This window comes from Urtica dioica, chromosome 9 (genome assembly GCF_054948205.1).
Source record: "Urtica dioica subsp. dioica isolate 48M chromosome 9, U.dioica_male_clone48M_v1_H2, whole genome shotgun sequence".
Taxonomy (NCBI): Eukaryota; Viridiplantae; Streptophyta; class Magnoliopsida; order Rosales; family Urticaceae; genus Urtica; species Urtica dioica.
Genome location: NC_142764.1, coordinates 23,577,095 through 23,597,714, shown reverse-complemented (window position 1 = coordinate 23,597,714; position 20,620 = coordinate 23,577,095). Strand labels below are relative to the sequence as shown.

General features: G+C 38.1%; 3 protein-coding genes across 3 annotated transcripts; 1 reads left to right on the top strand and 2 right to left on the bottom strand.

The window, feature by feature from the left end:
- Positions 1 to 664: 664 nt before the first annotated feature.
- On the top strand, positions 665 to 2,874 carry LOC149385961 (DNA ligase-like protein). The gene is made up of 8 exons (XM_089626707.1): positions 665 to 914; positions 1,028 to 1,117; positions 1,603 to 1,662; positions 1,755 to 1,794; positions 1,923 to 2,016; positions 2,204 to 2,263; positions 2,342 to 2,433; positions 2,530 to 2,874. Exons 1-8 carry the CDS (start codon positions 796 to 798, stop codon positions 2,614 to 2,616), a joined length of 642 nt encoding a protein of 213 aa, XP_089482833.1. The 5' UTR covers positions 665 to 795; the 3' UTR covers positions 2,617 to 2,874.
- Positions 2,875 to 2,912: 38 nt separating this feature from the next.
- On the bottom strand, positions 2,913 to 4,215 carry LOL2 (lsd one like 2). Its single transcript, XM_089626835.1, has 4 exons — positions 3,858 to 4,215; positions 3,494 to 3,631; positions 3,292 to 3,401; positions 2,913 to 3,161 (listed from the first exon to the last, which is right to left on the bottom strand). The coding sequence occupies exons 1-4, from the start codon at positions 4,072 to 4,074 to the stop codon at positions 3,108 to 3,110; spliced, it is 519 nt and encodes a 172-aa protein (XP_089482961.1). The 5' UTR covers positions 4,075 to 4,215; the 3' UTR covers positions 2,913 to 3,107.
- Positions 4,216 to 11,657: 7,442 nt separating this feature from the next.
- Positions 11,658 to 19,891, bottom strand: NRPB2 (DNA-directed RNA polymerase family protein). The gene is made up of 24 exons (XM_089625077.1): positions 19,459 to 19,891; positions 18,329 to 18,841; positions 17,998 to 18,195; positions 17,783 to 17,847; positions 17,605 to 17,691; positions 17,407 to 17,527; positions 17,254 to 17,298; positions 17,030 to 17,167; positions 16,779 to 16,851; positions 16,570 to 16,646; positions 16,367 to 16,474; positions 16,108 to 16,224; positions 15,117 to 15,272; positions 14,908 to 15,012; positions 14,696 to 14,821; positions 14,426 to 14,503; positions 14,178 to 14,273; positions 13,995 to 14,110; positions 13,808 to 13,877; positions 13,674 to 13,727; positions 13,438 to 13,584; positions 12,987 to 13,286; positions 12,320 to 12,742; positions 11,658 to 12,234 (listed from the first exon to the last, which is right to left on the bottom strand). Exons 1-24 carry the CDS (start codon positions 19,714 to 19,716, stop codon positions 12,115 to 12,117), a joined length of 3,591 nt encoding a protein of 1,196 aa, XP_089481203.1. The 5' UTR covers positions 19,717 to 19,891; the 3' UTR covers positions 11,658 to 12,114.
- Between the last annotated feature and the right edge of the window lie 729 nt (positions 19,892 to 20,620).

The following is a 20,620-nucleotide window of genomic DNA, read 5'->3' as shown; positions in this document are numbered from 1 at the left end:
ACCTACAAGATAACCATAGTTACAATTTCTCTTTGAAGTGTATATATATAAAAACTAAATAGGTGAAAATTGCGAAAAACAGTCGTGTACTGAATAAATCTAATAGTTATGGGTTTTACTCACATCTAGGATGAATTCAAGGTTTAAGAAATGTGGCGTGTACAAGTTATCTAAGCGAATAGCGGAAACAAATCCTCTCAATTGATGGGGAACAAGTTCATTTTTAAGTATTTTTAGGTTTTATTATTTTTCTCTTGGAGCTTCATAATTCTTTTTATCGAGCACAATGATTTCGCCGCTCAATAAATAATTTATCATAAGAAAGTTATGAAATTAAAGAGTACGTATCTTTATATTCTAATTCTCTATTGAAATTTCTTTACACTTGTACGTTTGTACTTTTTTTAACTTTGACTGTTTCGTTAATTTTAAATAATTTTTAGCTATTCCGTAATTTTATAGATTCAACTTTCAAATGGCTATTTATTTTTATCTAATTTGAAGTGGAAGTGGCTATTTATTTGTATTAAATTTCAAGTGGCTATTTAGCTACAAGATCATAATATTAAGTTTATTAGGGTAGTTTCGTCTTTGCACTTACAAATGGGCGCGAACCTGAGATTAAAGAAACGAGAACAAAAAAAACAAGCTATTTTTCAAGCCTCATTTCAGAAGCTGAAAACCGAAGATTTTGAACAGTTTCAATCAAGTTCAGTCACAAAATTCCATTCCTCTCGAATCTCAAATTCAAATCCAAGGCATTTTTCGTCTCGCTGAAAAATCTCTAAAGCGACAATGTTTTCCGGTAAGAAGAGAAAGGATGATCCCGAGCTCTTCAAATCGGAGCAGAAAACCAAGCGATCCTCTTCCATGAACCTCAACCTCGAAGTCGACGACGAATTTGATCTCTCCAAGTTCATTTCCTTTACGATCTCTTCTATTTATTTTGTTTGTTGATGCTGATTTTTTTTTCGCTCCTAAATAATCTGGCTATGAAGATTCTGAGACTATGTCGCTGAATTCACAGCGATCTCAAAGGCCTTATGTCGGCGCTTCAGCAGATCAAAGCCAAGGCTCAGCTGGACGGCCAAAAGAAGAACGAAGAGACTATTTCAAGGTGAGATTCGGTTCGATTTGGTTCATTCCAACTTCTGTCAGACTAAGTTTTCTTTTTCAGTCTCGTTTACTTGTTTAAATGATCTTGTCGCTCTTGTTATCATTTTCCCCAATTATTCATGTTTTCGTTCGCCTATTTGATGTATCCAACATTACTAGCCTTATCTGCTCTATCCAACACAATTAGGCTAATTAACTCATCCTTTTAGTTGAACCTGATCCACATGTTACCAAAATTTGGCGAAACTATTAATAAGATGTTTCATTTATGGTTATAATATATGCTCGTTCCTTCCAATTTTGTCCATTAACGTGAACCTTGTTGAGATGAACACGTAGTCAGAACTATCGATGCTAGACCATTGTGAAGAACAAAGGCAAGTAATTAAGAAACAGTCATTTTGTGTGGTAATAATATACATGATTGCCATGTTGTTTTCGAAGTGTGCATTATAATGATGGATCAATTTTTCATTCTGCATGTAGTGTGGCTGCTGAAATCAAGTCAAAGATAGATGAAATGAAATCCAAGTTTGAAAAGGAGAGGTAGTCACATAGAACCATTTTTTATTCATTCCTCTAAAGTTTCACTTGTGGATGACTATTAAATCCAATGGTTTTATCTCCTCTATTGCCAGGCAAAGTTTTGCTAAAGCGCTGTCAAAGAGCTCAAAAGAGGTCTGGGTCTGAAGACTAAGTTGAACTCAGAAATGTTAAATGTAGTTTTAGTTGATGTGTCTTTTCCTTTGAATAATGTGTTTCCCGATAATTCATCTGTGTGATTAATGTTGTTTGGGTGTACGCAGTTTGAAAGTTCTTTGAAGAACGAGACTTCCAAGTTTCGATCACTCTACCAGAAATTCTCCAACGAAAAAGCAACCCATCTTCAGGCTCTGAAAGGTTCTCTGGTTTTATCCAATTTTTCCTTCCCACTTTTTACTTCCAATGCATGAACTAGTTTTGGCTATACGGAGTTACTCTAGTTTCTTCCGGTTGTTTCAGCAGAAGTATTAGTTTAAATTACCCCTGTGATTCCATCAACAAGACTTGACAAACTGCATCATCGTAATCTCCTTTTGTTTTGCAGAAATTATTTCCAAATATGAAGAAGAAAAGGAAAAGTCAATCAAGCGATATGAGCAAATGAGTAAGCAACAAAATATTTCTGCTCTCATTTTGCGAAACGGGATTACAGTACTTATTTATATGCATCATATAATAACAGGGAAGAAGGAAAAGAGCATGATATCCGAACGTGAGAAAGCTTGCTATGAAAAAATTGGGCAATTAGAGGACTCCTTGAAAAAGAAGACACAGGTATACTGGCTGTAAATGTCAGACTTCTTGAACCTCACTCAAGTCTATTTCTCTTGATAAAAACAAATTTGTAATTCACTTTTGTATTGTGATTAGGGTGACAAGACTTTTAGCATACTGAGGAAGACACTGGGCTCATTTCTGGACAATGCCTCGGATGAAGATTTTCCACCTGATGATTAGAGGTTCGCTATGTCAGAGGATCGTCTGACCTAAGTCAAGAACCATTTTTATTCCCTCTCCAAGATGGTATACTCTTTGCTCATAGCTTATTCCTGAACTAGTGCCCACTCAAATTGACAGTACCTGCCTATACAGTTAAATCTTCCAGATCGCTCTGTACATTTGAATCATTTCTGGACAATGCTGTTGTGTTGCTTCAATTTTAACAAATGGCTGTTTCAGTTTGCTTGCCCAAAAGGTCTTTAATTTTGAGTCATAGTTCTGGTGAAATCACGAAAGATAGATAAATCAGTGAATTCCAAGCATGAAGTCTCTCTTAAAGATTCTTATTTATTTATTAAGATTGTAAACATATAAACAAGGAGTCAACGGAAATGGTAAGAAAAATATCATTATAAATTAGCTTCCACAATAAGCAAAAATGCTGATACAGTCACACAACTAAAACAAAGTTCAGTTGTTAAAACTTTGGCAATTAAATCTACAGACCATTAAGGTATTGAGTGTCCCTGCTGGACAGACCACGGAGGCCGTTCGTTGAGCGCCTGCATGAGAAAGTTGATAAAATCTCAGTTAAAATAGCAATCCAGTCTCAATAAATTCTTTTTATATTACTATGTCATATGGCAAAAACTTGAGAAGGATGTTCTTGAAAACGCAATGAGAATCACTTACCCCGATTTCTGTCACATTTAGACATGAGCTACACTTAACTTGCGAGGCTCCATAAGGGTACATTAACAACACAGCACAACCCCCGCACTTGACTTGCCCGACCTGGTGAGCTGTACAACGATGACAAGCCCTCCGATTAAAAAAAGGTAAAATAAAGAGGTCCGATAAGAGCTTTCGGTAACTAAAAATAGTCACTCGGAACCTTGAAGCACAAGGTTGACATTTTGGCAGCAGGAACACAGAACCTGCCTAGACCCGGGTGGATAGCTGAGCAGCCGGCGGCAAGAACCACAAACCATTTGAGCTATTTCCACATCACACTTGAGTTTTCCAAAGCCCCCTTTTTATCAAAACCCATTCACTTACTCATTTAATCAAAAGGTTTAATGAACAATAAGCAAAACCCATTATCAATTACATTCACTCCGTGAAAGAGTCTAATGACAAACTTACCTACCCACATAAAGCATTCTCTATAATAAATAAGTTCATTTAAAAAAAAAATCCAGTCGAGTCATAAAAAAAAATAGATACATTAGTAAGATGAGAGCAGAGAAGTGGATCACCTAAAGGCGACACTTTGTCGGTTGTTGTAGAGGTTTTTGGTGTAAACTCTGGCTCCGGTTCGGGTTCGGGTTCGGGTAATTGCGGTTGTGGGACCGACAGAATGGTCTGGAAACCAGGGGGTGGTCCATCATCATCGTCGTCGTCGTTGTCGTTGCTTGGATGATGTTCTGGTGTTTGGGCAATTTCTTCGACTTTCTCAACTTGCTGGTTTGCCATCGATCTTCTTGCTCTCTCTCACTGCGTTAGAGTGAGTGTACAAAACGACATATTGATCGATGATGGCCTACGTTGCAGACTTGATTTGAATCGCTGCACTACACCGGACTGGACTATGTCGGCCCATCTAAAAGGCCTGGTTTTGAATTATTTTCTTTCCCTTTCAGAGACCATATTTAAAATATGTATTAAAACAAATTATATAATGCAAGTGACCATTATTGGTTCGTTTTTTAACAGAAAGATTTTCAAAACATTATAACTATTTATTTTTTTTATGAAAAATTACTTTCCTTATGTTTGTGGTAAATTCAGTTGATGTTTGTGATGTTAGTGGTCCAAATTTGATGAGAAACTCGAGTATTTTGACTCTCTTTGCATATAATATATATATATATATATATATATATATATATATATATATATATACCCGTATTTTATTACGGAATGATTAATATATTTTAGTCTAGAAGAATAAATATATAGAGACATATTCATAATTATTTAGGTTTAAAAAAATTTATTTAAATGTTTTTTGATATATTTTTTATTTTTTTGATAAAAAAAATCGATACGAATGAATACTAATTATATTTAAGGTCCAATCTCTTTTTTTTTTTTTTTTTTTTTTAAGAATTCTTAAAAAAAAAAAGTTCATATTAAGTGGTATTTTTTGTGAGTCGAAGAAATTCCTCTATTTTATATATATAATATAATGTGTATACATATATCTACCCATATATTATAAGTACCGATGAGATTTTTACTGTTTATAAGCCTTGTCCAATCATATTTTCTCTTAGTTCCACTGCTTTTATAATCCAATAAAATGTTTCCACGTTTTGGTGCAAAAAAATATTAGGCAACTTGTGTTATTTTGTTATTTACCGTCTCTCTCCTTGCACAGTTCACCGACTCCCTTTGCTTCAGCAGGTGCATGAAACAAAGTTTACTTTTATATCTCTTTGATCAGCAATGTACATGTCAATGCTTATTTGGTTTTGGCCATTCAGCTCTATTCATGCCGAGGATTAAAATTTCGGGTTATTGCGGGGAATTTTCATCGAAATTGTGCTATTTTTGAAATTCCGGCATAAAAGTGTCATTTTGATCGTTTCGCCACTTTATGTCGTCGTTTTGTCGGGGAAATATCGTCGCAATTTCCATGTCGTTTTGCCTCTAATGTCGTCTGGAAACCTTATCTCTGCAAATCGACGACATATCCTCGTCATTTCAGTCGTGCCCACAGTATTTCGACACCCTCTGTGCAAAATCAACAACATTTCCATCATTTCTTGGTAATTTCGGCGATATTTCCGTGTTCTTCCCACTATTTTGTGCCGACAGTCTGAGTTTGTGATGAAATCGAATTGTTTTGATTTTTTTGGAAAAATCAAACTGAATGAAAGATGTGTATTAATGTTGTGAAGTTCACATATGTTTTTCTCAATTTTTTTTAAATAGAATCCGAATTAATTTGATATTTGAGACTTAGATTTCAAAGTTAAAATTTATTGTTGTTTTTTATAGAATCCGAATTTATTTGATGTTTGAGATTTAGATTTCAAAGTTAAAATTTCTTGTTGTTTTGATAGAATCCGAATTTATTTTAATGGACTGACTACTGTGATCTCAAAGCACGAATCGGGGGTTACCATCAACTCCACCGTCACTCAACCTACTATTGAGTCATTATCTATGTTGAATTAATCTTTGTTTTTGAACCTATTAAATGTTTTTGACCTTTTGTTTATGGTTTTTTTTTTATGATGTGTGAACTTATTACGTGTGTTGGAGACTTGAATTTGGAGTTTAAACTTATTATGTTACGTGTTTGAAACTAATTTTGTTACGTGTTTGAAATATGGATTTTATTTGTTATATTAAGAATTATGCAACATTATTTCCGTCGGCATTCCCGTGTTTTATCGAAATTTTCATCGATACCGCAATTTTCATCTGCCACCGTAATTTTTATTTGCCACCGCAATTTTCGTTTTTTGAAGCCATCCACAGTCGGCATTTCAATCCTTAATTCATGCCACTTGCGAGCGGTAGAGTGTTTAACACACATATCACACGCCACATTCATATTGATTTCGATTGATTAATAATGGTTGCAGGCATATGTAACCCACGTTCATATTGGGTAAAATATTATTATATAAATATACGGAAGTCAAATGTATTAATGAAGATATACATATTTAATTTCTTTTGTTCATTAGTGTGTACCAATTATATTGGTGCAGAGCTAAATGAATAATGAACACTACTTTTTAGCCTTGTACGTATAGTTGTATTTTACCTTTATCTTTCTTAAATTACAACTATATAACTACAAAATTTAGATTAAAAAAAAGAACTTTCTCTCTCTATGCGAATCTCTCCCCTGAAACCCTAGGTTTTCAAAGAAAAAATCGCCGCTCCCCTCCTGGGTGAAGGACGCCGGCGTCGGTCGGCTCCGACCGGGAGGGGAGAAATGTTTCCTGCCACTTCATACTTACTAGAGTATTTATCTATTTTCCTTCTTCCTCTTAAGATCTACGTCGCTGCGCCAAGCCCCGCCGGAAGTCGTCGTCTTCGCCGGAGTCTTCTGCAAAGCTTGCTTTCTACGATGTCGGGGGTGGAGGCTTCTCAGTTCCAGTTGATGGCGCGGTTTGAAGCCCAGATCTGGAGTGATCGGTCCACGAAGACAGCTCCTTTTTTGGTGGTTCTTACCGCCTTTTCTGCGCTAAGGACGTCTCTCGAAGATGAAGTCGGAGTTACCGTCCAGATCTCCGACTCATCCGCTGTTGATGTGCTTCGGTTCCGATCAGCGAAAAATTCCCCTAATTTTATCGGAGATAAAAAGACGACTACAGCGCTTGGCGGTGTTGCTGCAGGTTTGTCGACGATGGTTTCGTGTCGTGGCTCGTCAGCTATGACAGTTGTGCGGTGTGGGTCTTTGGTGACGGTGCCGATGATGCCGCTGCGTGACTTCTCGATGACGGCGTCAGTGCGGCGACAATCATCGGTGGCAGAGCTATGGCGTAGCTTCCCGGAGCCGGCGACGGGGACTCTGCGGTGTGGTTTCGATGATGCTGTGACGAGGCTTCTCGGCAACGGGGACGATGTTGTTAAGTTTTTCGAGGTTGTCTATCAAACTTCGGTGACTTATTTAATTTTTATTTCGAGTTTTTTTGTTTTAAAAGGATTTGTGACTCTTGTATTCTGTTGTTGCATTTTGTTCGGCTTGGTTTTTTTTGGAGATGGATTAGCCGTCGTCCACTATCCCGTTGTGGATTTCCTGTTAGGTTTTGTTCTATACAGGTTGAAGAAGCATCTTCTTCGTGGTCATCAAACCGAGGTTGAGTGGATCTTTCCATCAACCATTTTTGGTTTTGTTGAAAGAGCCCTATGTGTGCTCGATTATTGTGCTCGTCGTTCTTCCTCTTGTCGGAAGCATGCACAAAATGTGCGATTACCGGAACTTAGTGTTAGTTTCACTTCGACTTAGGTTTGAGGTGTTCCATGTACTAAGGTGTTTTTCTCCTGTATTGATGGGTTTTTACCTAATTTTAATGGAAAATCCGTGAAATTCAAAAAAAAAAAAACTATATAACTACGTTCTTATTTCACAATAACTATTTTAATATCACACAAAATATATATATATATATATATATATATATATATATATATATTTTATATTCTGCGGCAACGCTCCGATCATATATCCTAGTGTGTATATATATATTGTCACATAAAAAGATCAACAAACCATTAACTCTAATCTTTAATTTCGAAAAATGATTCATTATGTTTATATCTTCTCTTTCTCATCTCTTCTCTATATTTCTCCGTCTATTTCTCTCTAAGAAAATGATATTTCTGTCTCTGCAAAAAAAACCCAAACACCAGAACATCCAGATCTCTCCCCTGGGGCCAAATCCGGCGGAGACTTCGGTCACCGATTGGGTTTCTCTCGGCTCCGGGGGAGGAAGTACGGCGGATCTACACCGGCAAAAGGAGTCAAGAGCTGTGTGGTGATGGAGGTTTTGTGTGACGGTTTGAGTCATGTTTTTTGTTGCAGCGTGGTTCCTCGGTGGCAGAGGCATGGCGGCTCGGTTCATCGACGACGGAGGCTCGTCTCCTCGGCGACGGCGGTGCGGCTCGTCTCCTCTGCGCCGGCGGTGCGCCTCGGAGCCTCTGCGTCGGCGGTGCGCCTCGGAGCCTCGGCGACGGCGGTGCGGCTCGGAGCCTCGGCGACGGCGGTGCGGCTCGTCTCCTCTGCGTCGGCGGTGCGGCTCGGAGCCTTGGCGACGGCGGTGCGGCTCGGAGCCTCGGCGACGGCGGTGCGGCTCGTCTCCTCTGCGTCGGCGGTGCGGCTCGTCTCCTCTGCGTCGGCGGTGCGGCTCGTCTCCTCTGCGTCGGCGGTGCGCCTCGGAGCCTCGGCGACGGCGGTGCGGCTCGTCTCCTCTGCGTCGGCGGTGCGCCTCGGAGCCTCGGCGACGGTGGTGTGGCTCGTCTCTCGGCGACGGCAGCGCGTCTCTGTGCCTCAACGACAACGGAGGGGCTCGGCTCTTCGGCGACAGTGGGGCAGCGTGGTTCATCGGCAACAACAGCGTGACGTGGCTCTTCCTGGCCATCTTCCTCCCATCGTATCGGTGTTGACTCTCGTGTGTCGGACTCCGGTTCCGATTTTAGATTTTCTTTTCAGTCTCAGTTTGTGTGTGAAACTTTTATTTTATTGTTGTGATTTGCTTGATTTGGCTTATTATGGAGGCGGATTAGCCGTTGTCTCCGTTGTCGTTTTGGATTTCCTGTTAGAGTTTTCTCTATGCAGGCAGAAGAACCATCTTCTTCTTGGTCACCGGATCAAGGTTGATTGGATTTCTCCATCATCCGTTATGGATATTTTGAAAGAGCCATATATGTGCTCGATTTCTCATGTGCTCGTTGTTCTTCCTTTTGTCGGAAGTATGCACAAAATTGCGCGATTATCTGAACTTAGTGTTAGATTCACTTCGACTTAGGTTTGTTGTGTTCCTTGTACTAAGATGTAATTCTCCTGTATTTCTGGGTTTTTTACCCATTTCTTAATGGAAATCCATTTCTATTCAAAAAAAAAAAAAAAAAAAAAGATTTATATTTTTATTTTATAAGTTGTACTCTTGTCAATAGGTTAGTTCCGCTCTTCTAACATAGTTTCATAAGTTTTCTTAGGTGCTACTGATATACACTTTCACTTCTTTAAATTATCCTAAAAAAAAAATCGATTCTCATTTGTTTTTCATCGTAGGTTCCAACTTCCAATATTACATACCCATGCATTTAGGTTCAAAAAGAGTCATCAGAATAGTGATCATTCATTTCGGGTAGTGTGGATATATATTTTATTTTTGGTAAATGGGAATATGAAGAAATATTATATGAAATAACCAACTTGAATCATTGGAATTGCGGTTCATTATATATATACATATATATATATATATATATAATTTCGGTTTATTTATGTTTATTCGATTTATTCGTATTAATTTCGGTTTATCTGTGTTTATTTGTTAATTCATGTTAATTCGTTCGGTGTTAATTCATGTTAACTCGTTCAGTGTTAATTCGTACATTTGGAGTGGCTGCTTCGGGCAGAGTCGGACGAGGTGGAGGCTATGAAAGTGAGGGAGGCTATGTGTCTCTGGTTGGAGAATCGGCGGCTCGAGACAGATGGCAAGTTGACTCGACGGTGGAGATCGGCGGTGAAGATCTCGTAATATTTTAAGAAATTTTTATGGAAGAGTTATTTATTGTAACGTTTTCTATTTATTTATTTATTTATTAATTAATTTATATTTTGTAACCCTTTATTTTAATGAAGGGTATTTTTGTCTGAACAAGTTGATTAATGTTGTTTATTCGTTATTTCCTAAAAATAAACCAAACATTGGCTATTTTGATAAATTTATGTTTCCGATTGGCTAGTCTACTCAAGCTCCCAATATAGAATGTGCAAATTCAAATTTTCAAAAGATGGCATATAATTTAAAATCGGAAGCTCAAAAGAGAAGATGGCATTTGACCTTTCAAACATTTAAATAAATATATACGTGTCGGAAATACTTAAGTATAGAATGAAACGTATATGGAAAATTCAAAATTTCAAAAGATGGCATTTTTGTATGAGAAATTGTACTATTGACCAAAATTACATAATATATTATCAGTGCAAGCGCAAGTGGCACTATTGGTCAAGATTATATAATTTTATGCATGAACATGCATTTTTGCAGCTTATATGTTTGAACTCGGGACCTCTCAGACGAGATATGTGTGAAATTACCACTAGATCAACTTAGCTACCACAATAAAATTAGATAATTTAATATAAAAACAGAATATCAAAAGAAACCTATATCATTTTGTTTTTAAATTCTCGGCCATGAATTGCACCAAAGCCATATCATTATCAATATCCTAGATCACAACACCAATGTTATAACCTAGATCATGTTTCAATATCCCATATAGGGATGGCAATGGGTACGGGTAAAGCCGGTACACCTATTTCGTTATCCGTACCCGTTATAATTTTTTACCCTTTACCCGGACCCGTTTACCCGGATTTTCAGACGGGCCAGGTAACGGGGATACCCACCGGGGAAGCGGGTTAAAAATATTAGACCTGTTACCCGGTTTAAAAAAATGGTAGCGGGTCGGGTAGACCCGCTTACCCGTTTATAAAATAAAAATTCATCACAATATAAAGTTTAAAATAGTAAAATTTATGTGAAAAATATCAAAGTGCTACTACATTATAAAAAACATTAAAATTCAAAATAAATAAATAAAAAAATACAAAAGAAGTGTTCATTGCAAATTGATCATCTTCATTGTAAATGTGGTCATCTTCGTTGCAACATATAAAAATTTATTATCTTTTTAAATATTTAAAAGTTAGCGGGTTGGGTCCCGGGTAACCGGGTACGGGATGACTATTCCGTTACCCGACCCGGACCCGTTAAAACCGTAACGGGTATTACCCGTTTACCCATTTACCCAAAAAGAACGGGTATTACCCGACCCGAATAAATCGGGTAACGGGCCGGAACGCGGGTAGCGGGTCAAATTGTCATCCCTATTCCCATCTAACTCCACAGCAAACATCATGTCTATATCTGCATAGTCCAGCATAGTCCACGTGTGATACATATCCACCAATGTATTTGGCTCCACCATTCGTAAATAACCCCCATGGTATATATTGAGGACAAAATTGTTGAGCAAATCCTTCGAGAAAATAAACACAAAATTGACCCAAAAACATTAAATTCTACCAATATCCCACAATTTCTCAGTAGGAGACACTACAAACAAGAAGGGACCCATATTAGAAAAAAAAAAAAAATATATATATATATATATATATATATATATAGTTTAATACGTGACAATAAAAAATTATAATCATTCACGAAGTTGTTTTCTGGACAATCTGTGACACGTGGTTGAAAATCTTGGACAAATAAAAAATTATAATCATTCACGAAGTTGTTTTCTTCTTTCAAGGCTACAGAACGACGGACTTGAACAAATTGTGCACGAACCCAACAACTAAAATCTGTCTTTCATAAACAAAGTTCTTATACTATCATTCACTAAGTTGTTTTCGTATTTTAAAGCTACAAAACGACGGACTTAAACAAATTGTGCACGAACCCAACAACTAAGATCTGTCTTTCATAAACAAAATTCTTATACAAAAGCTCACAGAGAATCACCCACTATACAATACAACGAAAATTATAGCTTAAAAACTCTCAAGGGGATATAAAAAAAATCCTCATTTCTTTCTTTCTTCTTTCCTTCAGCGAATTAATTATCCGGCATCTATTTCTCTCTCTACTCTCATTTTGGATCTCAAACACGTTACGATTCTACGAGGAACCCAAGAAGCCTCTAGAGCCCCTCAAGGTCAACGAATGCAGATTTTATTGCAGCCTCTTTCAGAGCTCATCAGCTCTGTCTAACTTGAGCTTTTTCACATGTAGTCCGTCAATTTTAAGCTCCCTTCTTCTTTTGGTCTTTCAAAGGCTTGATGTCCTTCGTGAGCATTCTCGGAGCAATGGCCATGGCCATAAGCTCTTGGAAGAGCAGCTTACAAGCGTAAGGAATGTGAACCTGCACAGCAAGAAAAGAAAATAAAAACACTCGGGTTCAGATTCTAAATCCCACATCACGTTCCAGTTTCGAGAGAATACGCCACCTGTACGATGTCGGTTTTGTTCTTGCAGCTTCTGCATTCGAACGAGTTCTTCTTGAGATTAGCGATGGCGATGAGACCGCAGCGCTCGCAGACGTGGACTCTGTAGGCGTCGCTCTGGTCGAAGAGTCTCTCCTTGAGGAAGTTGGCGGCCCCGTGGGCGATCATACAGTCGCGTTCCATTTCACCAAAGCGGAGACCGCCGTCGCGGGACCGTCCCTCGGCGGGCTGCCTCGTGAGGATCTGGACGGGCCCACGCCCGCGAGAATGGATCTTGTCGTCCACCATGTGCTTCAATCTCTGGTAGTAAGTGGGTCCCAGGAATATCATCGCAGGGAGGCGTCGCCCCGTGTGCCCGTTGTACATCGTCTCGAATCCACGCATTTGGTACCCACATTTATGAAGAGCCTTGCTTATATTATCCACCTAAGGGGAATCATCAAGCAACACTCCTAGTCAGCGCACATTTATATTATCTTTCAGGCTGGCTCTATTTTTTAGAACCTGAATTTTTACAATGAAAAATGAAAAACTTGAAAGAAAGTGCAAGGGAAAATTCAATCATCCGCTGTGCAAGGGAAAATGAAATCCATTTCCAGGTTCCAAGCACACCATTAGAGAAAGCAAATAGTAAACGAATTTCTAGAGAGAAAGAGAATGGCAGACTCACAGTTACATCCGTGAACGGAGTGGCATCTCCTTCCTTTCCCATGTGAGCAGCAACTTTGCCCATGATACACTCGATAAGCTGACCGATTGTCATTCGGGAAGGAATAGCGTGCGGGTTCACGATAATATCGGGGGTGATACCTTCCACCGTCCATGGCATGTCTTCTTGCGTATATGTCATCCCAACTGTACCCTTCTGACCATGTCGACTACTGAACTTGTCCCCAATCTGTGGTATTCTAACAGATCTCACTCTCACTTTCACAAACCTCAATCCATCAGCATTTGTAGTCAGTAGAACCTACAACAAGCAAAAAAAAAATGTTATCAGGAAAGCAATAAACAGGTGTACAAAAAACCAAAGTGTAGAGATCCTACTTGATTTTATCATTTAATCAACTATCTCTTTGGACACAAATGATGAAAGATATTTCTATTCAACCAGTGCTTACTTGGTCAACAATTCCATTTTCACTATGGCGTAGACTTATGCTATGATCACGCTTGGTGTAACGTGCAGCAGTTTGCCCTGGAGTATCATCCGGTGCAATTGGGGTGGTTTTTCCAATGATAACATCCTCACCCGAAACCCTAGTTCCCTGTTGAATGGTTTTAACAAAAATCTATCACACTAATACTTCTTTTACAAAAAAAGAACGGAGAATATATACAAATCCCATTTACTTACAGGTGGTGCAAGGCCGTCATCATCCAATTTATCGTATGAACCATGCCGCATACCCTGTAAAAGTAATCATTGACTGAGAATTTAGACCGCATATTCAACCAACAGACTGAATCTCCGATAGGAAGTCTCTTTACCATGGTGTTTGCTCGGTCTGGACGACCAAAGTCTTCCTTGACAAGTGTCCCCATCTTTTTCTCCTCATCCCTGTCACAGAGACGAGGACAGTGATGCAAAATTGTTGTGCAAAAACAAGCAGACTAGCATAATGAACATAGAACTATTGAGATAAACAAAGATGATTGAGACACTCCTCATACATACCTATAAGAGCGGAAAAAAATTGATCGGAAAAATCCACGGTCTATAGAGGACTGATTCATGATAACTGAATCCTCCTGATTGTAGCCAGAGTAGCAAGAAATAGCAACAATTGCATTCTGTAAAAAAGACAAACAAAGTGTTAAAAACCAGTAACACGAAATACGGAAGAAATAAGAAACTTACGATTCCTGCTGGAAGCTGTCGAAAGTGGAGATGTTCCATTGCTCGTGTGGTAACAAGAGGCTTTTGTGGATAGTAGAGTACATAAGCCAACGTATCCTGAGATAAGTGCATGAAGGAGAGGTAAAAAAAATTAGAAAATAAATTTACCAGCTCGAATGTAGCTGGAGATACAGGTGGGTTGGACTATCATTTTTCACAATGGTAGAATTCTAGAACGAGGGAGAGAGAAAAAAAATGAGAAGACAAACCATTCGAAACTGGTAATTGGTAACATAAATTCCCATGGCTTGCTTTCCCATAGCAGATTGATACGTATTCCTTGGAGACTGATCAAACCAACAGACACATTATAAGATAACGCAATTAATTTAGTCCAAGTAATGAGGTTGTTAATTGATACATGACATCTTTTTTTTTTGAAACGGTAACTTCATTATATATATATGAATGAGCGAAAGCCACTTTACACAAAAGAAGGGACGTTTATATATTGATACATGACATCAGCTCAAACTCACTTGATTGTGGTCAGGGAATGGAATAATTGAAGCACAAACACCCAGAATTAGTGATGGATGAATTTCACAGTGGGTATACGTGCCATAATAGGATTCCTCTGGGTTCATCCTTACTTGCACAAGATCCTGGTTCAAGAATTTACAAGTCAACATTGACTGATCTTCACATCTTCTTACTTCCCAACATGAAATTTTGACTAACTAAAGCTCACATTAATGGTCATTGAAATCATCGTTGTCTCCTCTTCCTCTGTGTCGATGTATTCAATGAATCCCTTGGTTACAAGCTCATGCCAACCACCTTCCTCGGGGTTCTCCTACAATGCAAAAGGAAGAACTATAAGCATCCAGAAAAAGAAAAAAAACACTACCAGCCAATACGAAAGATATCTGTAGTAAAAATTATGGTTGGCTGGCTGACCCTCTGTTGAAGCGCGTAGACATCTTTCTTCTTTATAAGAAGCCTTTGATTCTCCACAATGAATAATGGACGACTGCAACGACCATAGTCTGTGTATATCCTCAATTCTTTCAGACGGATATCTCTAACGACTCCGACCTCAGTATTTACATCAACCTGTGTGAGAAACAGACTCGTTAGAATCTATAAACTGGACATTGATTCAGCGTAAATGAAGAGAACTTGTGAAATCTGATTAAGACAGAGGTCACAGGTTCTTATACTGGGTGCTGAACCCATGTTGTCTCCTGGAATCCACTGTATTGGATGCGTAGGGTTTCACGAATATAAAATAAACCATGCACATTTATTTAACAAAAAATTAGCCAACTAAGCCACCGTAAGTCTAAGAATTGCTAGATAGCCAACCTTTTGTAAATAGCCACCTCAACTTATTTACGGCACTCAAAAAGACAAATACCCAAAAACATTCACGCCTATTTTGGGTTTTTTTGTCTTTTTGAGTGCCGTAAATAAGTTGAGGTGGCTATTTACAGAAAATTAACAAAAGGTCGTCTATTATACAAAACGCGATAAGTCAAATGGCTATATAGCTAAAAGACCCTTTATTTAATTAAAATGAACTCATGTTAGAAGCCAATGTAGAAAAATAAAGAGTTTACTATCACAGCTACATGCAACAGCTTGATATGAATTTGGATATTGTTTGATCAAATCTCCAGGTAATTCTAGAGATCCAGGCTCTCCACAATTCTTTCTCAAGAATTCGTTACAAAAATGATTCGATATATTCCTCATATAATTCTCTTCTACTTGTAGTCTAATACAACTTCTTATAAACCTATATTAGCAAGTTTCAAACCGCTAAAGTTGAAATTCATTTTCATTTTTGCAGTATAAAAAGCCAGAGAACAACACACGCACAACTACAAGTCTAACTTTATTTTCTCTTTGCAAAAAATGCATTGAATTAATTTAAGTATCAACTAACCCGTCGCCTCAGCCGTCGCAAGGTTGTCACCAACATATCCGGTTCACGATGTATACCAACCCAGCAACCATTAACAAAGATTTTTGTGGATTGGGGAATAACAGCAGGAGAAATTTCCTATAATCAAGATGAAAATTTAAAATAAAAATTAGAAAGAAAAACCTAACGCATCTATAGAACATAACATACTTAAAATTATGCATTCTTTCTACAGACTGCTGATAGGATAGGATGAGATGTTCTCAAAACACGACCGTACCTCAAAATTCTCTGTTCCCCATTCTTCTAAAAATTCCAGAATAGGATATGCAGCTGATCCTACTGTGATGTACACCATCAGTGCAAGATTCTTTACAAGTCCACATGCCTGATTAATAACAGAGAAAGAGTAGGGAAATCAGAAAAGACAGACTTCATATGTATATGAAGATAAAATAGTGGAGTTCGATTATTGATTATCACTTGTCCTTCGGGAGTTTCAGCCGGACACATCATTCCCCATTGTGAATTATGCAACTGTCGAGGCTTGGCCAATTTACCTGAAATATGGAAGTTGGTTAGTATGACAGACAAAAGGGCATTCACGACACAACACTGGCAATATGTCAAACTTATAACCAATGAAGGAAGAGAGAGCAATATTTTGATAACAAATGAATATATAAATTTACCTTCACGGCCTATGGGAGAATTAAGCCTGCGCAAATGTGACAAGGTGGATGCATACGTTAAACGATTTAACACCTGGTTTAAAAACAATCATAAGGAATTAGATCAAAATTAGTGAAAATTGATAAATTCCTTCAAAACCAACGCCATTCTCTATATAAACCGACATAAGCCAAGGCACAAGATCACTGGATATAAACTGTAAGAGAAGAGAGACTTCAGACTAAGGGAAAGAAGTTATGGAGACAGAAACCTGGGACACTCCAGCTCTAGTACCAGCTGCGTTTGCTTGCCCCCAGTTTCCAGTTGCAAGTGAATATTTTAGACCACTGGTAATGGTTTTTGCTTTAATGGCGAATTGAAGATTTACATCCTTCCCATTGTCAACGCACTGGATAATGCATAATTGGTGGGTTAAGTCAAAGCTCTATAGCATATTAACAGGACTGTAACAAAGTCAAGTTTGGCATAAGGAACCTTCTGCACGTAGCCTCTCACGTCCCTTGTTAACTTCCTGAAAAGCTGCACAATAGCAATTATAGATCAATAACTTACGAATAATGACAACTCCCACCTTCACAAAATAAAAATAAAAATTACGGAAAAATGAATATGGAAAATAAAACAAACCATTCTAAACAGGCCACCAAGTAAAGGACCTGCAAGGTCCAGCCTCTTGTTACCATAATGATCTCTATCATCTTCTGGCCTCCGACCAATGGCACATAGTAGAAGGCGATGAATGATGTATCTACGACAAACACGTGTATATGACATCTCATTCTCTATAATACCAATGTATAAATGCACAAAGCAGTGATACCCTACCCAAAGTAATAAGCTTTTTTTGTCTCACAAAATTCTCCGGTACCAACATGAGGAAGCATTTCCTTCTGTAGAATCTCTTTTGCATACCTATGTCAAGGATGGAATAATATCTATAAGCACCACATCAGTTGCACAAATATATTGAGTAAGAAAAAAATGACATAACATAGTTGCATACTTAATCCTCTTTTCTTTGGTTACACCAACAGTTGCCCCTCTTTTACCGATGTAGTCAAGTGCAACCTGCAGTCAAAATATACATCCAACGCACAATATTCAATCACTTACTACTCCTATACTCCGTGACCGAGAAAGGACACACACGGAAAAAGGGTTAAAAAGGTGAAACATTAAGCAATGCATATAGGTAGCAGAATTGAAACTTGGAGGCACCTGCTGATTCTGAATCACAAATGCCTCTTCCAGTGAAGGCCGTAGCAATTCCATCATTAGAGTATCGGAAAAATCATAGCATATATGCTCCAAAATGTCCTTATCAGCAACAAATCCCAAGGCACGGAAGACAATAATGATCGGTATTTCAGATCGAATATACGGAAGGGTGGCACGAATGTACTGCCCAGAAGATCCCTGAAACAATGCATAAATATGAACACAAACCAAAATCAATAAGAGACAAAAACAGATTCTAAATTAAAAATAATAATTGGGATTCACTTTCCCCCAAGAAAGCAAACCCGAATTGCACAGACAATCCCATTACCGCTTTAGCACTAGCTCGCGAAAGCATCCGCACAAACATGGTGCTTGGCGGTCTATTTTGGGACTCGGCCATAGACCGAACTTCACCAACGTAGGCGTACTTGTTAGGCTGCCTCTTCTTGAACACATACACATGGTTGGTGCTCATCTTCTCTTGAGCGATCAGAACCTTCTCACTTCCGTTGATAATAAAATACCCACCTTGATCTAACGGGCACTCTCCGAGCTCTGTCAAATCCTTCTCTGAGTTCTGGTACAGCGTGCAATAACTTGAGCGAAGCATGATTGGGACCTTTCCGATAAATACTTTTGTAAAGTCCTGAGTCTCGGTGAGCTCTTCTCCGTCGTGCCCTTTCTTAATGACTCTCTTTGAGACGTCAACATACAAAGGGGCCGAGTATGTTAGATTCCTCAACCTTGCAGCCTTAGGAAACAAGGTTGCTGTTTCTCCATCGGACTCTGTCATCATAGGCTTACTAAGGTAAATCTGCCCAAAACTGATCTTATAGATAGTCTGCATTTCACAAATAACATCACTGTCATGAGCTAAGGGAAAGAAGAAAGAAAAAAAAAAACAGCCTAAATACTCTAAATTGATTGAAAAACAAATCTTCTTAACATAAAAACTAGAGTTTCTCCTAAATTCTACAAAGAACATATCCAGCTTCAGACAGGAAGAAAAGAAAACTTAGCCTTAAACTAAACAATCAAGGTAACCACAAACTTCTTTCCACTTTGTTTCTAGCGGCCGTATCTCGATACGCCCCAAGACCCAAAAAAACAAACAGTTTCACAACTCAAACCTAACCCTAGAACGTAACCCTAGATTATGTCATCATTTCAACAAATAGAGTCACAATCGATTCAAAATCCTGAACCAAACAATCCAATTATCCAATTAATAAGGGCAGACCCTAATTTTCTTTCTCTCGTCACCAGATTGACTACTCTCCGACTAGAGAACTGAAAAAAAAACATAATAATCCACAGCTCAACAAAGCCTTCGTTTCTCTCATCATAAAGGGTCGAAACCAAAGCAAACGCTTGAACCAGAATTCATTCCAATGACCCAATCAATTAGGGCAAACTCCAAAAAAATCTTCTTAGACGAAACCCGGTGAACAAACACACCTCAGCAAAATCGGACTGGGTGCCGGGATTGTGCTGAGACTCGGGGCGAATCTCGATATCGGCGGACTCGTCAACGATCTCCTGCATAGTGTTCTGAATGAACTCGTCGAAAGAATCGAGCTGTTGGCGAACCAAGCCTTTGTCCTCGAAGTAGGCGGAAATGACAGCCCAGGCATCTTCCTGAGTGATTTCGTCCTCATCATCGTCCTCCGCGTCCACGTCGTTGAACTGGTTTTCATACTCTTGGTCTTCTTCCATCTCCGAAACCCTAGTCTCGGTCTTCTACTAATTCGTCGGTGGTCGGAAATAGAAAACGAAACCCTAGCACCGGTCCCCTCTCTTTCTCTCTCTCTCCCTGATCGTTCGAGAGAGTTTCCAAGTGAGATTAAGAGGGCTTTGCGTTTTATTTATAGAAACCAATTTACCTCTCTCTATCTCTGTCCTTTCGACAGAAGTCGGTGAGGAGTTACTAGGAATTTGATTTGGTTTATGGTAAAATATGGTATAGGTCTAATTGAAATGCTGCTTTTATTCTCGAATTTTAGAAATATTTCTCTTGATATTTATATTAATATCAATTATATATTTTACATATCAAAACTTTCTATTTCTATAGAAAAGAAAATTATTATATTTTGTTTAACTAATAATTGAACTGCCTATTTCAAAATTCTCTCTTTTACACTTTCATTGTTTTTAGAGATTTGTAAGTAATTACGCCATTTTAAACATGTGATTTTGGATCTAGCCTATGTTTGACAATTTTTAAGAATATAGTCAAATGGCTTATGTGGCAATAATTAAGGTCTGATTTGCCCTTATTTATTAAAAAATTCGTCACTTTCTCTCTCTTATTTTTTTTCAAATATTTTTTTTGCATCAAAACTTCAAAAATTCGTATCTTTCTGATACGAACTCGAAATTGAGTGATTTCAGACCCTACAAATTCGTGGCATCGAGATCTTCAAAAATAGACCCATTGTGTTTGATGAAAAATTAAGTTTAATGCATCATAGTTACGTTTCCATTTATTTTTTTGATAATTTCAAAAATTTCAAGTTATTTTCATATTTAAGTAGTAACATGATTTTTCTACATCTATGGTATTAAACATGATTTTTCATCAAACACAATGGATCTATTTTTGAAGATCTCGGCGTCA

Bases quoted from the DNA above. Each gene is read 5' to 3' on its own strand.
- LOL2 (XM_089626835.1), bottom strand. From the start codon at position 4,074: ATGGCAAACCAGCAAGTTGAGAAAGTCGAAGAAATTGCCCAAACACCA. The intron at 3,632-3,857 runs GTGATCCACTTC...TTTGATAAAAAG, and splicing joins CGACAAAGTGTCGCCTTTAG to GGGGCTTTGGAAAACTCAAG. The intron at 3,402-3,493 runs GTTCCGAGTGAC...ATCGTTGTACAG, and splicing joins TGTCAACCTTGTGCTTCAAG to CTCACCAGGTCGGGCAAGTC.
- LOC149385961 (XM_089626707.1), top strand. From the start codon at position 796: ATGTTTTCCGGTAAGAAGAGAAAGGATGATCCCGAGCTCTTCAAATCG. The intron at 1,118-1,602 runs GTGAGATTCGGT...TTCTGCATGTAG, and splicing joins AACGAAGAGACTATTTCAAG to TGTGGCTGCTGAAATCAAGT. The intron at 2,264-2,341 runs GTAAGCAACAAA...ATATAATAACAG, and splicing joins CAAGCGATATGAGCAAATGA to GGAAGAAGGAAAAGAGCATG.
- NRPB2 (XM_089625077.1), bottom strand. From the start codon at position 19,716: ATGGAAGAAGACCAAGAGTATGAAAACCAGTTCAACGACGTGGACGCG. The intron at 18,842-19,458 runs GTGTGTTTGTTC...TGTGAAATGCAG, and splicing joins CCCAGTCCGATTTTGCTGAG to ACTATCTATAAGATCAGTTT. The intron at 17,528-17,604 runs GTAGGGTATCAC...TGTTTGTCGTAG, and splicing joins AAAAAAGCTTATTACTTTGG to ATACATCATTCATCGCCTTC.